The 13,804-nt window shown below is 47.9% G+C and overlaps 1 protein-coding gene across 4 annotated transcripts in view; it reads left to right on the forward strand.

Moving 5' to 3' along the window:
* abca3b (ATP-binding cassette, sub-family A (ABC1), member 3b) overlaps positions 1 to 13,804 on the forward strand; it is a 235,319-nt gene that overhangs the window by 45,912 nt on the left and 175,603 nt on the right. For all 4 annotated transcript variants that reach the window (XM_059978838.1, XM_059978841.1, XM_059978840.1 and 1 more), the window contains exons 11-14: positions 1,906 to 2,052; positions 9,248 to 9,377; positions 10,129 to 10,283; positions 13,577 to 13,732. In XM_059978838.1, the coding sequence (XP_059834821.1) occupies positions 1,906 to 2,052; positions 9,248 to 9,377; positions 10,129 to 10,283; positions 13,577 to 13,732 (588 nt within the window). The remainder of the gene's footprint in view (positions 1 to 1,905; positions 2,053 to 9,247; positions 9,378 to 10,128; positions 10,284 to 13,576; positions 13,733 to 13,804) is intronic.

Here is a 13,804-nt window from a genome sequence, read left to right on the forward strand (position 1 = left end):
AACCATTGAAGTCTGGCTAACTGGCCTATAATTTCCTTTCTTCTGCTTCCTTGCCTTCTTAAAGTGTGGAGTGACAACTGCAATTTTCCAGTCCTCTGGAACCATTCCAGAATCTATTAATTCTCGAAAGATCATTACTAATGCCTCCACAATTCTTCAACTTCTTTTAGAACCCTGGAGTGTTGTCCAGGTACTTATCTACCTTCAGGCCTTTCATTTTCCCAAGCACCTTCTCCTTAGCAATAGCAACAACACTCTCTTCTACCTCCTGAGACTCTCAAATTTCCAGCATAGTGTTAGTGTCTTCCAGAGTAAGATTAATGCAAATTACTTATTCAGTTCATCTGCTATTTTCTTGTTCCCCATTACTACCTCTCCAGCATCTTTTTCCAGTGGTCCAATATCCACTCTCGCCTCTTTCATTATTTATATATTATTAAAACCTTTCTGATATCCTCATTTAAATTATTACTAACTTCCCTTCATATTTCATCTTTTCTCTCCTTATGACTTTTTAAGTTGCCTTCTGTAGGTTTTTAAAAGCTTCCCAATCCTCTAATTTACCACTAACTTTTACTATATTATATGCCCTCTCTTTTCCTTTTATCATGTCTTTGACTTCCCCTGTCAGCCACACTAGCCTTGTCCTCCTCTTAGGATACTTCTTCAACTTTGGGATGTATCTATCCTGCACCTTCCAAATTGTCCCTTGAAACTCCAGCCACTGATGCTGTGCCATCATCCTTGCTAATGTCCCCTCTTAATCAAATTTGGCCAGCTCCTCTCTCATGCCTCTGTAATTTCCTTTACTCCACTGTAATACTGATCCATCTGACTTTTCCTCCCTCTCAAATTGCAGGGTGAGTTCTATCATATTATGATCACTGCTTCCTTAGGGATTCTTCACCTTAAGCTCCCTACAAATTCTCTCTAGGGATTCAGTACCAACCTAATTTTCCCAATCTATCTGCATATTGAAATCCCCCATAACTATTGCAACATTGCTCTTTGATATGCCTTTTATAATTCCCATTGTAATTTGTAGCTCATATCCTGACTACTGTTCAGAAGCCTACATATAATTCTGATCAGGGTCGGAATTACCCTTGTAATTTCTTAACTCTACCCACAAGGGTTCTACATCTTCTGGTGCTATGTCACCTCTTTCTAAGGATTTGATTTCATTTTTACCAACAGAGCCACCCCACCCCCTCTGCCTACCTCCCTGTCCTTTTGATACAGTGTGCATCCTTGTTTGTAAGCTCCCAACTATAATCCTCTTTAGCCACCACTCAGTGGTGTTCATGTCATACCTTCCAATCTCTAATTGCACAACATCATCTACCTTATTCTGTTTTCTGCATGCATTCAAATATAACACCTTCTGTCCTGTATTCACCACCCTGTTTGATTCTGTTCCCAAGTTACACTTCAATTCATCCCACTGACTGCAGTTTTGCCCCTGACAATCTCACTACACACTGAATTGATTTGTACTCCAATCACCTCATCCTCAGCCCTATCATTCTGGTTCTCATCCCCCTGACAAATTAATTTAAACCTTCCTGGATTTGAAACCGGATTGCCTGAGGAAACTCAGGAAGGGACGTCCAGACAGTGTTGGAATTGAACTCCAAATTCCAACAACCTAAATGTTGTACTAACCACTGTACCACTATGGTGCCCCAAAGGTTACAGGGAGAATGCAGGAGAATGGGGTTGAACACAGTGATAAATTTGCCATAATGTAATGTTGGAGCAGTCTCAATGCGCAATAGAAAAATAGAAAACCTACAGCACAATACAAGCCCTTAGGCCCACAAAGTTGTGCCAAACATGCCCCTACGGCCTAATTCTGTTCCTACATCTTATGGTCTTATTGATGACCTATTTATGTTTCCACAGCCCTCTTACTGGCTCAAGTCACCAAAATCCACCTACATCAAGGTCAACAGTGAGGAAGAGGATCCAGAGGCTTTCCAGAACAATGAATACATTGAGGATGACCAGTCCGACCTAGAGGCTGGGATCATAATCAAAGACTTAACCAAGGTAAGGTTGTTGCCAGGCTGTGGGACAAGGACCAACATAAGGGTTTTGCTGGGCTGTGGGGCAAGGGGCAAGGTAAGGGTGTTGTTGGCCTGTGGGGCAAGGGGTAAGATTTTTACACAGTGGTGGGTGCCTGGGGTGGTGGTCGAGGCAGAAACATTAGAGACTTGTAAAAGACATTTAGATAGGCACTGAATATGAGGAAAATGTGTCAGCAGAGTTAGGTTGACCATTTGATTACTAATTTTATTTGGTTTGGCACAACATTGTGGGCTAGAGGCCTATTCCTGTGCTGCAGTGCTCTGTGTTCTGTGCGGGTGGGAATCCAGTCCTTACTGTGCCCAGAAAAGTGTGAGCTGTGGGTGGACAGAACAGTGCAGAGCTGAGATCGACTTCTGTCGGGTAACATTTGTGTCAGGTTTGGACTCTGGGCTGGGGGGCTCACTGGACACTGCAGCTGGTGGAGTGGAGTAACGGCCTGCTGGAGCATCTCAGCTCAGGATCACCGGGGTCAGAGACCCATGTGTGTCCACGAGTCAAGGCCTGAAGGTCAAACGACATCGGCGAGTCCTGGGGTTAACGTCCAACTTTGGAAACCTGTTGTCTGCAAGTCTGGGGCCAAGGACTGGAGGCCAAGGGGTTATCTGTCCTGGGGTTGGAGGTCTGTCTGAGTAGGTGAGTGGGTAGGTGGGTGCAAGGGTGAGAAAGATGCTTATTTTTGATGTTATTGTTGCTGCTTGTGTTCTGAGCACCGTGGGTGTGCTATGTTGGTGAGGGAAGGGGGTCGGGGCTGCTGCAGCTCATCCTTGGGTGTGTTGGTTGTTAACACAAGGGATTTCACAAGCATTTCAAGGTGCAGGTGGCAGATAAATCAGAACTGAATTGGGATAGAGTGGGTTTGGTACCCTGTAGTGAAGTGGGCTTGGGAAGGGGGATGGCCTAAAAGAGGTCAATGCGGTTCGGAGGGGTATGGGTAGGGTAGACAGCCAAAATCTTCTCGTGTTAGGGCTACTAAAAACAAGAGCAAACAAGTTGAAGGTGAGTGGAAGTTTGGCTGACTGAGCCTGAGGGGTGTTTTTTTTACATAGAGTGGGGTGCCACGGTAGCACAGTAGTTAGCACAACACTATTAGAGCTTGGGGCATGACTGTTCGGGGTTCAACTCCAACGCCCTCTGGAAGGCAGGTTTTAGGTTGTTTTCCTTCCAACGCTCCACTTTCCTCCCACACCCCAAACACGTACTGGTTAGTAGGTTAATTATTCCATAAGACAAAGGAGCAGAAGTCGCCCATTCGGCCCATCGAGTCTGCTCCGCCATTTCATCATGAGCTGATCCAATCTCCCCTTTAGTCTCATTTCCCCACCTTCTCACCATAACTTTTGATGCCCTGACTACTCAGATACCTATCAATCTCTGCCTTAAATACACCCAATGACTTGGCCTCCACTGCTACCCGTGGCAACAAATTCCATAGATTCACCACCCTCTGGCTAAAAAATTTTTTTCGCATCTCTGTTCTGAATGGGCGCCCTTCAATCCTCAAGTCACATCCTCTCGTACCAGACTCCCCCACCATGGGAAACAACTTTGCCACATCCACTCTGTCTGTGCCTTTCACCATTCGAAATGTTTCTATGAGGTCCCCCCTCACTCTTCTAAACTCCAAGGAGTACAAACCAAGAGCGGTCAAACGTTCCTCATATGTTAACCCTCTCATTCCCGGAATCATTCTAGTGAATCTTCTCTGAACCCTCTCCAATGTCAGCCCATCCTTTCTTAAATAAGGAGCCCAAAACCACACACAGTATTCCAAGTGAGGTCTTACCAGAGCCTTATAGAGCCTCAACATCACATCCCTGCTCCTATACTCTATTCCTCTAGAAATGAATGCCAACATTGCATTCGCCTTCTTCACCACTGACTCAACCTGGAGGTTAACCTTAAGGGTATCCTGCACGAGGACTCCCAAGTCCCGTTGCATCTCAGAACTTTGAATTCTCTCCCCATTTAAATAATAAGAACATAACAACATAAGAATAATACAGCACATTACAGGCCCTTTGGCCCACAATGTTGTGCCGACCCTCAACCCCGGCCTCCCATATAACCCCCCCCCCCCCCCACACACCTTAAATTCCTTCATATACCTATCCAGAAGTCTCTTAAACTTCACTAGTGTATCTGCCTCCACCACTGACTCAGGCAGTGCATTCCACGCACCAACCACTCTCTGAGTGAAAAACCTTCCTCCAATATCCCCCTTGAACTTCCCATCCCTTACCTTAAAGCCACGTCCTCTTGTACTGAGCAGTGGTGCCCTGAGGAAGAGGCGCTGGCTGTTCACTCTGTCTATTCCTCTTAATATCTTGTACACCTCTATCATGTCTCCTCTCATCCTCCTCTCCAAAGAGTAAAGACCTAGCTCCCTTAATCTCTGATCATAATCCATACTCTCTAAACCAGGCAGCATTCTGGTAAATCTCCTCTGTACCCTTCCCAATGCTTCCACATCCTTCCTATAGTGAGGTGACCAAAACTGGACACGGTACTCCAAGTGTGGCCTAACTGGAGTTTTATAGAGCTGCATCATTACATCGCGTCTCTTAAACTCTATCCCTCGACTTATGAAAGCTAACACCCCATAAGCTTTCTTAACTACCCTATCTACCTGTGAGGCAACTTTCAGGGATCTATGGACATATACCTCCAGATCCCTCTGCTCCTCCCCACTACCAAGTATCCTGCCATTTACTTTGTACTCTGATTTGGAGTTTGTCCTTCCAAAGTGTACCACCTCACACTTCTCCAGGTTGAACTCCATCTGCCACTTCTCAGCCCACTTCTGCATCCTATCAATGTCTCTCTGCAATCTTCGACAATCCTCTACACTATCTACAACACCACCAGCCTTTGTGTCGTCTGCAAACTTGCCAACCCACCCTTCCACCCCCACATCCAGGTTGTTAATAAAAATCACAAAAAGTAGAGGTTCCAGAACCGATCCTTGTGGGACACCACTAGTCACAACCCTCCAATCTGAATGCACTCCCTCCACCACGACCCTCTACCTTCTGCAGGCAAGCCAATTCTGAATCCACCTGGCCAAACTTCCCTGGATCCCATGCCTTCTAACTTTCTGAATAAGCCTACCATGTGGAACCTTGTCAAATGCCTTACTAAAATCCATTTAGATCACATCCACTACACTACCCTCATCTATATGCCTGGTCACCACCTCAAATAATTCTATCAGGCTTGTTAGACATGAACTGCCCCTCACAAAGTCATGCTGGCTGTCCCCGATCAGACCATGATTCTCTAAATGCCCATAGATCCTATCTAAGAATCTTTTCCAACATGTTTCCCACCGCAGATGTAAGGCTCACTGATCTATAATTACCCAGACTATCCCTACTACCTTTTTTGAACAAGTGGACAACATTCGCCTCCCTCCAATCCTCCGGTACCATTCCCCTGGACAACAAGGACATAAAGATTCTAGCCAGAGGCTCAGCAATCTTTTCCCTCACCTCGTGGAGCAGCCTGGGGAATATTCCATCAGGACTCGAGGACTTATCTGTCCTAATGTATTTTAACAACTCCAACACCTCCTCTCCCTTAATATCAACATGTTCCAGAACATCAACCTCACCGTCATCAAGTTCCCTCTCATTGGTGAATACCAAAGAGAAGTATTCATCGAGGATCTCACTCACTTCCACAGCCTCCAGGCACATCTTCCCACCTTTATCTCTAATCGGTCCTACCTTCACTCTTGTCATCCTTTTGTTTTTCACATAATTGAAGAATGCCTTGGGGTTTTCCTTTACCCTACTCACCAAGACCTTCTCATGTCCCCTTCTCGCTCTTCTCAGCCCCTTCTTAAGCTCCTTTCTTGCTACCCTATATTCCTCAATAGACCCATCTCATCCTTGCTCCCTAAACCTCATGTATGCTGCCTTCTTCCACCTGACTAGATTTTCCACTTCACTTGTCACCCATGGTTCATTCACCCTACCATTCTTTATCTTCCTCACCGGGAAAAATTTATCCTTAACACCCTGCAAGAGATCCCTAAATATCAACCACATGTCCATAGTACATTTCCCTGCAGAAACATCATCCCAATTCACACCCGCAATTTCTAGCCTTATAGCCTCATAATTTGCCCTTCCCCAATTAAAACTTTTCCTGTCCTCTCTCTGATTCTATCCCTTTCCATGATAATGCTAAAGGTCAGGGAGCGGTGATCACTGTCCCCCAGATGCTCACCCACTGAGAGATCTGTGACCTGACCCGTTTCATTACCTAATACTAGATCTAGTATGGCATTCCCCCTAGTCAGCCTGTCAACATACTGTGACAGGAATCCATCCTGGACACACTTAACAAACTCTGCCCCATCTAAACCCTTGGAACTAATCAGGTGTCAATCAATATTAGGGAAGTTAAAGTCACCCATGATAATAACCCAGTTATTTTTGCACCTTTCCAAAATCTGCCTCCCAATCTGCTCCTCGCTATCTCTGCTGCTACCAGGGGGCCTATAGAATACCCCCAGTAGAGTAAGTGCTCCCTTCCTGTTCCTGATTTCCACCCATACTGACTCAAAAGAGGATCCTGCTACATTACCCACCCTGTCTGTAGCTGTAATAATATCCCTGACCAGTAATGCCACCCCTCCTCCCCTTTCTCCCCCCATCTCTATCCCTTTTAAAGCACTCAAATCCATGAATATTGAGAATCCGTTTCTGCCCTGGTGCCAGCCAAGTCTCTGTAATGGCCACTACATCATAATTCCATGTATGTATCCAAGCTCTCAGTTCATCATCTTTGTTCCTGATGCTTCTTGCATTGAAGTACAGTAATAGTAATAGTCTGCCTATTTATTTCTTCTACCAAAGTGCATGACCGTACACTTTCTGACATTGTAATTCATTTGCCACTTCTTTGCCCGTTCCCCTGAACTATCTAAGTCTCTCTGCAGGCTCTCTGCTTCCTCAACATTACCTGCTCCTCCACCTAACTTTGTATCATTGGCAAATTTAGCCACAAATCCCTTAATACCATAGTCCAAATCATTGACATACATCGTAAAAAGAAATGATCCCAACACCGACCCCTGTGGAACTCCACTGGTAACTGGCAGCCAGCCAAAATAGGATCCCTTTATTCCCACTCTCTGTTTTCTGCTGACCAGCCAATGCTCCACCCACACTAGTAACTTCCATGTAATTCCATGGGCTCTCATCTTGCTAAGCAGCCTCATGTGTGGTATCTTGTCAAAGGCCTTCTGAAAATCTAAGTACACCATGTCTACTGCATCTCCTTTGTCTACCCTGCTTGTAATTTCCTCAAACAATTGCACTAGGTTTGTCAGGCAGGATTTTCCTTTAAGGAAACCATGCTGAGTTCTGCCTATCTTGTCATGTGCCTTCAAGTACTCCGTAACCTCATCCTTGACAATCGACTCCAACAGCTTCACAACCACTTATGTCAAGCTGACAGGTCTATAATTTCCTTTTTGCTTCCTTGCCCCCTTCTTAAATAGCGGAGTGACATTTGCAATCTTCCAGTCCTCTGGAACCAGGCCAGAATCTATCAACTTTCGAAAGATCATTGCTAATGCCCCCACAATCTCCACAGCTACTTCCTTCAGAACACGAGGGTGCATTCCATCTGGCCCTGGAGATTTATCTACCCTTAGACTATTCAGCTTCCTGAGTACTTTCTCTGTAGTAATTGTGACTGCGCATATTTCTCTTCCCTGACACCCTTGAATGTCTGGTATATTGCTGATGTCTTCCTCAGTAAAGACTGATGCAAAATACTCTTTCAGTTCCTCTGCCATCTCCTTATCTCCCATTACAATTTCTTCAGCATCATTTTCTATCGGTCCTATATCTACTCTCACCTGTCTTTTACTCTTTATATACTTGAAAATGCTTTTAGTATCCTCTTTGATATTATTTGCCAGCTTCCTTTCATAGTTCATCTTTTCCCTCTTAATGACCTTCTTAGTTTCCTTTTGTAAGCTTTTAAAAACTTCCCAATCCTCTGTCTTCCCACTAATTTTTGCTTCCTTTGCTTTTTCTTTGGCTTTGACGTCTCTTGTCAGCCACGATTGCATCCTTTTTTCCTTTTGAAAATTCCTTCTTTTCTGGAATATATCTGTCTTGCACCTTCCTCACTTCTCGCATAAACTCCAGCCATTGCTGCTCTGCCGTCCTTCCCGCTAGTGTCCCTTTCCAGTCAACTTTGGCCAGTTCTTCTCTCATGCTACTGTAATGTTGTTTACTCTGTTGAAATACTGACACATCGGATTTCGGCTTCTCTTTCTCAAATTTCACAGTGAACTCAGTCATGTTGTGATCACTGCCTCCTAAGGGTTCCTTCACTTTCACCTGTCAAATCACCTCTGGGTCATCACACAATATCCAATCCAGTACCTCTGATCCCCTCGTGGGCTCAACAACAAGCTGTTCTAAAAAGTCATCTCATAGTCATTCTACAAATTCTCTCTTGAGATCCAGTGCTGACCTGATTTTCCCAATCCACTCGCATGTTAAAATCCCCCACAATTATCATAACACTGCCCTTCTGGCAAGCCTTTTCTATTTCCTGTTGTAATTTGTAGTCCACATCACTGCAGCTGTTTGGAGGCCTGTAGATAACTGTCATCAGGGTCCTTTTACCCCTGAGATTTCTTAGCTCAACCCATAAAGATCCTGTTCCTTCCGATTCTATGTCAACTCTTTCTAATGATTTAATATCATTTCTTACCATTAAGGCCATGCTACCCTCTCTACCTACCTGCCTATCCTTCTGATACACCGTGTATTCATTGTGAATTGTCCTGTGATTAGGCTCGGGTTGAATTGGTGGGTTGTTGGTGGTGTGACTCATCGAGATGAAAGGGCCTATTCCATGCTGTATCCCTAAAATAAAAATAAATCAAATCTTGGGAGGTCAGTGTCAGAGGAGGTGGTGGAATTGGATACAATTACTAGCATTTAGACACACACTGTAAAGGCAAGTCATAGGAGATGGTCCTGAGGGGAAATGGGGTTAGTGTAGATGGACAAAAAGGTGAAGAGCCCTCTCTGGAACAGAAGTCCATGGGCTTCCCAGTAAGACACTGACAGCCATTTGTACTGAGCTTTTCTGCCATTCCAGCTAATGTTTCTGCACTGTGTAGGTGTTTCATGCTGATAATCAGATGAAGGTGGCCGTTTCCCATCTCACTGTGAACCTGTACAAGGGACAGATCTCGGTTCTGTTGGGTCACAACGGGGCAGGGAAGAGCACCACCCTGTCTGTGCTCACAGGTAGGCCCAGGGTATCTGTCGTTCTCTTAGGAGAACAATGGAGGGGGAAGAGGGGGCAAGTGGTGCTGACACTGTTACCACTGGGGGGAGAGTGATCAGTGTAGAGAAGGGATGAGGCTGCATGGAATGGTGTATCAGCAAGGCAGGGTGTGAGACTGTAACAGTGGGTTGGAGGCTGATCAGTGGAGTGTTGTATCTCCAGGTAGAGGGGTATTGGTGGGGGGGTAGTGAGACTGTATCAATAGGGGGTGATCTGTGGGATTTGGGGTACTTTATCAGCGGGTCAGGGGGTGAGTCTGTATTGGAGGGAGGGGGGACTGGGTTTGTGGAAGAATGTGGCTGGGCTGGGATAGGCAGTCTGTGCAGTGCAGAATGGATTGGGTGTCAAGACACGTAGAGGCAGCTTGACTCAAAGCAGAGCAGGGGAGATGATTCAGCGCTGTGAGAACTTTATAGATGCAGAATAATAATCCATGAGGGGCCACAAAACAAGAGAGAACAGAAACTAAAGAAAAGAGGCAACAAGGGAAGCTTTCAGCAGGGAGAGTGAGGGCTCGGAGCCACGGGTCGAGTCCAGCTGGTTCGATGAGTGAACGAAGACTGTGGATGAGAACTGGGGTTAAAGAGCTGCAGGTGAATCCTGTTGGCTGGGTGAAGGCTGAGAGGTGCCAGTGGGAGCAGGCCTGACACTGGGGGCTGTGAGCTGTGTCTGTCAACCCTGTATGAAATACTGTCCTCTCCTGCCATTTAGGCCTCTTTCCTCCTACAAGCGGTACGGCCTACATTAATGGGTTCAACATCTGCAAGGACACGGCACTGGTACGCCAGAGCCTGGGCCTGTGCCCACAGCATGATATTCTGTTTGACAGCCTGACTGTCAAGGAACACCTCTCCTTCTTCTGCAGGGTGAGTGACCCTGGAAGGGACACCTCCTCTAGTTCATGACGGTGTGGGGCAGGGGGTTTAATGTGAATAAACAGACCTCTGTAGATGCTGCCTGACTTGCTGAGTTCCTCTAGCATTCTGTGTGTGTGTGTTGTCGAGTTCCCAGCATCTGCAGAATCTCTTGTGTTTGTATACTGTAGAATGGCCCAGACAAGGTTGTAGTGTACAACATACAGCCCACATGTAGAATCCACCTTGTTCAATGCCCAGATACGCTCTCCATCCCCACCACACTCACCAAAATTACAGAGGGAGAGAGACTGTAAGACTTAGGAGCAGAGTTCGGCTATTCACCCATCGAATCTGCTGTGCCATTCCATCATGACTGCTTTATTAACTCCCCCTCAACTGTTTTCCCCTGCCTTCTCTCTGTACCTTTCAACACTCTAATTAAGAACCTATCAAGCTCTCCTTTAAATATACCCAAAGACCTGGATCCACAGCTGTGGCAATGAATTCCATAGATTCACCACTAAAGAAATCCCTCCTCATCTTTTTTTCTAAAGGGACATCCCTCTATTCTGACACTGTGCCCTCTGGTCCTAAACTCACACACTATAGGAAACATCCTCTCCACATCCACCTTATCTAGGCCTTTCACTATTTGATGGGTATTAATGAGATCCCCCTTGTTCTCCTGAACTCCAGTGAGTACAGGTCCAGACACTCCTCATGTGTTAACCCTTTCATTCCTAGAATCATTCTGATAAACCTACTCAGCATCCTCTCGAATGCCAGCACAAACTTTTCTTAGATAAGGGGCCCAATACTCCAAGTGCAGTCTGACCAATACCTTAGAAAGCCTCAGCATTAAATCCTTCCTCTTATATTCCAGTCTTCTCGAAATGAATGAGAAGTACAAGGTGATGGGGAATTTGAAAGTCAAACATTATCTGCTGGAAGAACTCAGGTTCAGCATCTCTGGGGGCAAAGAGATGTTTGATATTTTTAGTTGAGACCCTACATCAGTAGAATTTGAAAGTCTAGGTTCAGAAATTTAAAACTGGGGTATTGCTTTAGTGAGAACCCACACAGGTAAAGATAGTGGACCAACAAGACATCATGAGTTCAAACACAGGCAGTGAAGTCCTGGTGAGTAGAACATGGAGGCTGGACAGGTGTGAAGATGACAAAGGCCAGGAGGAATGTCTCAGCATCTGGGAGCGGAGCTGGCCGCGCACTGGGGACCCGGGATCGGAACCGGCCGCGCACTGGGGACCCGGGATCGGAACCGGCCGCGCACTGGGGACCCGGGATCGGAACCGGCCGCGCACTGGGGACCTGGGAGTGGAATTGGCCAGGCATTGAAGATCCGGGATCGGAACCGGCCGCGCACTGGGGACCCGGGATCGGAGCCGGCCGCGCACTGGGGACCTGGGAGTGAAATTGGCCAGGCATTGAAGATCCGGGATCGGAGCCGGCCGTGCACTGGGGACCCGGGATCGGAGCCGGCCAGGCATTGAAGATCCGGGATCAGAACCAGCCGCACACTGGGGACCCGGGAGCGGAGCCGGCCAGGCATTGAAGATCCGGGATCGGAACCGGCCGCGCACTGGGGACCCGGGAGTGGAATTGGCCAGGCATTGAAGATCCAGGATCGGAACCGGCCGTGCACTGGGGACCCGGGATCGGAGCCGGCCAGGCATTGAAGATCCGGGATCAGAACCAGCCGCACACTGGGGACCCGGGAGCGGAGCCGGCCAGGCATTGAAGATCCGGGATCGGAACCGGCTGCGCACTGGGGACCCGGGATTGGAGTCGGCCGCGCACTGGGGACACGGGATCGGAACCGGCCGCGCACTGGGGACACGGGATCGGAACCGGCCGCGCACTGGGGACCCGGGAGTGGAATTGGCCAGGCATTGAAGATCCGGGATCGGAACCGGCCGCGCACTGGGGTCCCGGGAGCGGAGCCAGCCAGGCATTGAAGATCCGGGATCGGAACCGGCCGCGCACTGGGGACCTGGGAGTGGAATTGGCCAGGCATTGAAGATCCGGGATCGGAGCCGGCCGTGCACTGGGGACCCGGGATCGGAGCCGGCCAGGCATTGAAGATCCGGGATCAGAACCAGCCGCACACTGGGGACCCGGGAGCGGAGCCGGCCAGGCATTGAAGATCCGGGATCGGAACCGGCCGCGCACTGGGGACCCGGGAGTGGAATTGGCCAGGCATTGAAGATCCGGGATCGGAACCGGCCGCGCACTGGGGTCCCGGGAGCGGAATTGGCCAGGCATTGAAGATCCGGGATCGGAACCGGCCGCGCACTGGGGACCTGGGAGTGGAATTGGCCAGGCATTGAAGATCCGGGATCGGAACCGGCCGCGCACTGGGGACCTGGGAGTGGAATTGGCCAGGCATTGAAGATCCGGGATCGGAACCGACCGCGCACTGGGGACCCGGGAGCGGAATTGACTGTGCACCGGAAGCAACCGTGTGCGTACAAACTCACCACAGAGATAAGCGGGTCCTCAGACTGATCAAGCTTCAGTTACTGGGGTGAGGGATGGAGCCAGTGACGAAGCTGGTGACACAGGTTTCATCTTAACCACTGAAAGAATTAGCATTATTTGTCATACGTACATCGAAACATACGGTGGGGTTCATTATTCATTATTTGTGTTAATGAGCAATACAGTACAGTGTGCTGGGGGATGCCCTCAAACGTCCTCTCTCCTCCATTGTCGACATAGCATGCCCACAACTTACTAACCCTAATCCCTGGAAAGTGGGAAGAAACAAGAGGAAATCCCCGCAGTCACTGGCAGAACATGCAAACTCCGTACAGACAGCAGCAGGATTAAACCCGGGTTGCCGGCACTGTAACGTGTTTGGGGAACTTTAGAGGTGGGCTGAGGGAAAACTGGAAGGATAGCACACTGCAATGCTTCTGTGCTGAGGGAAGGGGTGGATGAGCGATGGGGAGTATGAAGAGATGCCAGGTTAGAACCTCGTGAATGGAGCCCCATTCAGCTGGGTGACACTGAGGCTGAGGGCAGTGAGATCCATATGCCCTCTCCACTGCCCAGAGCCAGTGTCTCTCTCTCCTGTTGCCCCTCTCTATCCATGCACCGTCCCCACCTCCATGCGACACAGTTAGACAAACGTTCCCCTACCCCGAGATAGTGGAAGTGTCAGAGAGAGTGTAAGAGTTGGGAGGGATAGAGAGGGAGGTAACTGCAGAAATGAGTGGGATTCTGGTTTTTGAAGTAATGTTTGGGCACCAGTGAGATGACCTTGTCCACTCTCCCCCCAGCTGAAAGGCTACAGATCAGAGAAGGTGCAGGATGCGGTAAACCAAATGTTAATGATGCTGAACTTTGTGGAGAAGCAGAACAGCCCTGTGAAGATTCTATCTGGTGGGATGAAACGCAAGCTCTCCATTGCGATTGCTCTCATTGGAGATTCAAAGGTACAAAAGCTTTAGAGTGGTAGGTCATTTGTTCTAACTTCACCATGCCCCTGGGCCACTCATAGACACTAC

The sequence above is a fragment of the Hypanus sabinus genome, chromosome 9 (genome assembly GCF_030144855.1).
Source record: "Hypanus sabinus isolate sHypSab1 chromosome 9, sHypSab1.hap1, whole genome shotgun sequence".
Lineage (NCBI taxonomy): Eukaryota > Metazoa > Chordata > Chondrichthyes > Myliobatiformes > Dasyatidae > Hypanus > Hypanus sabinus.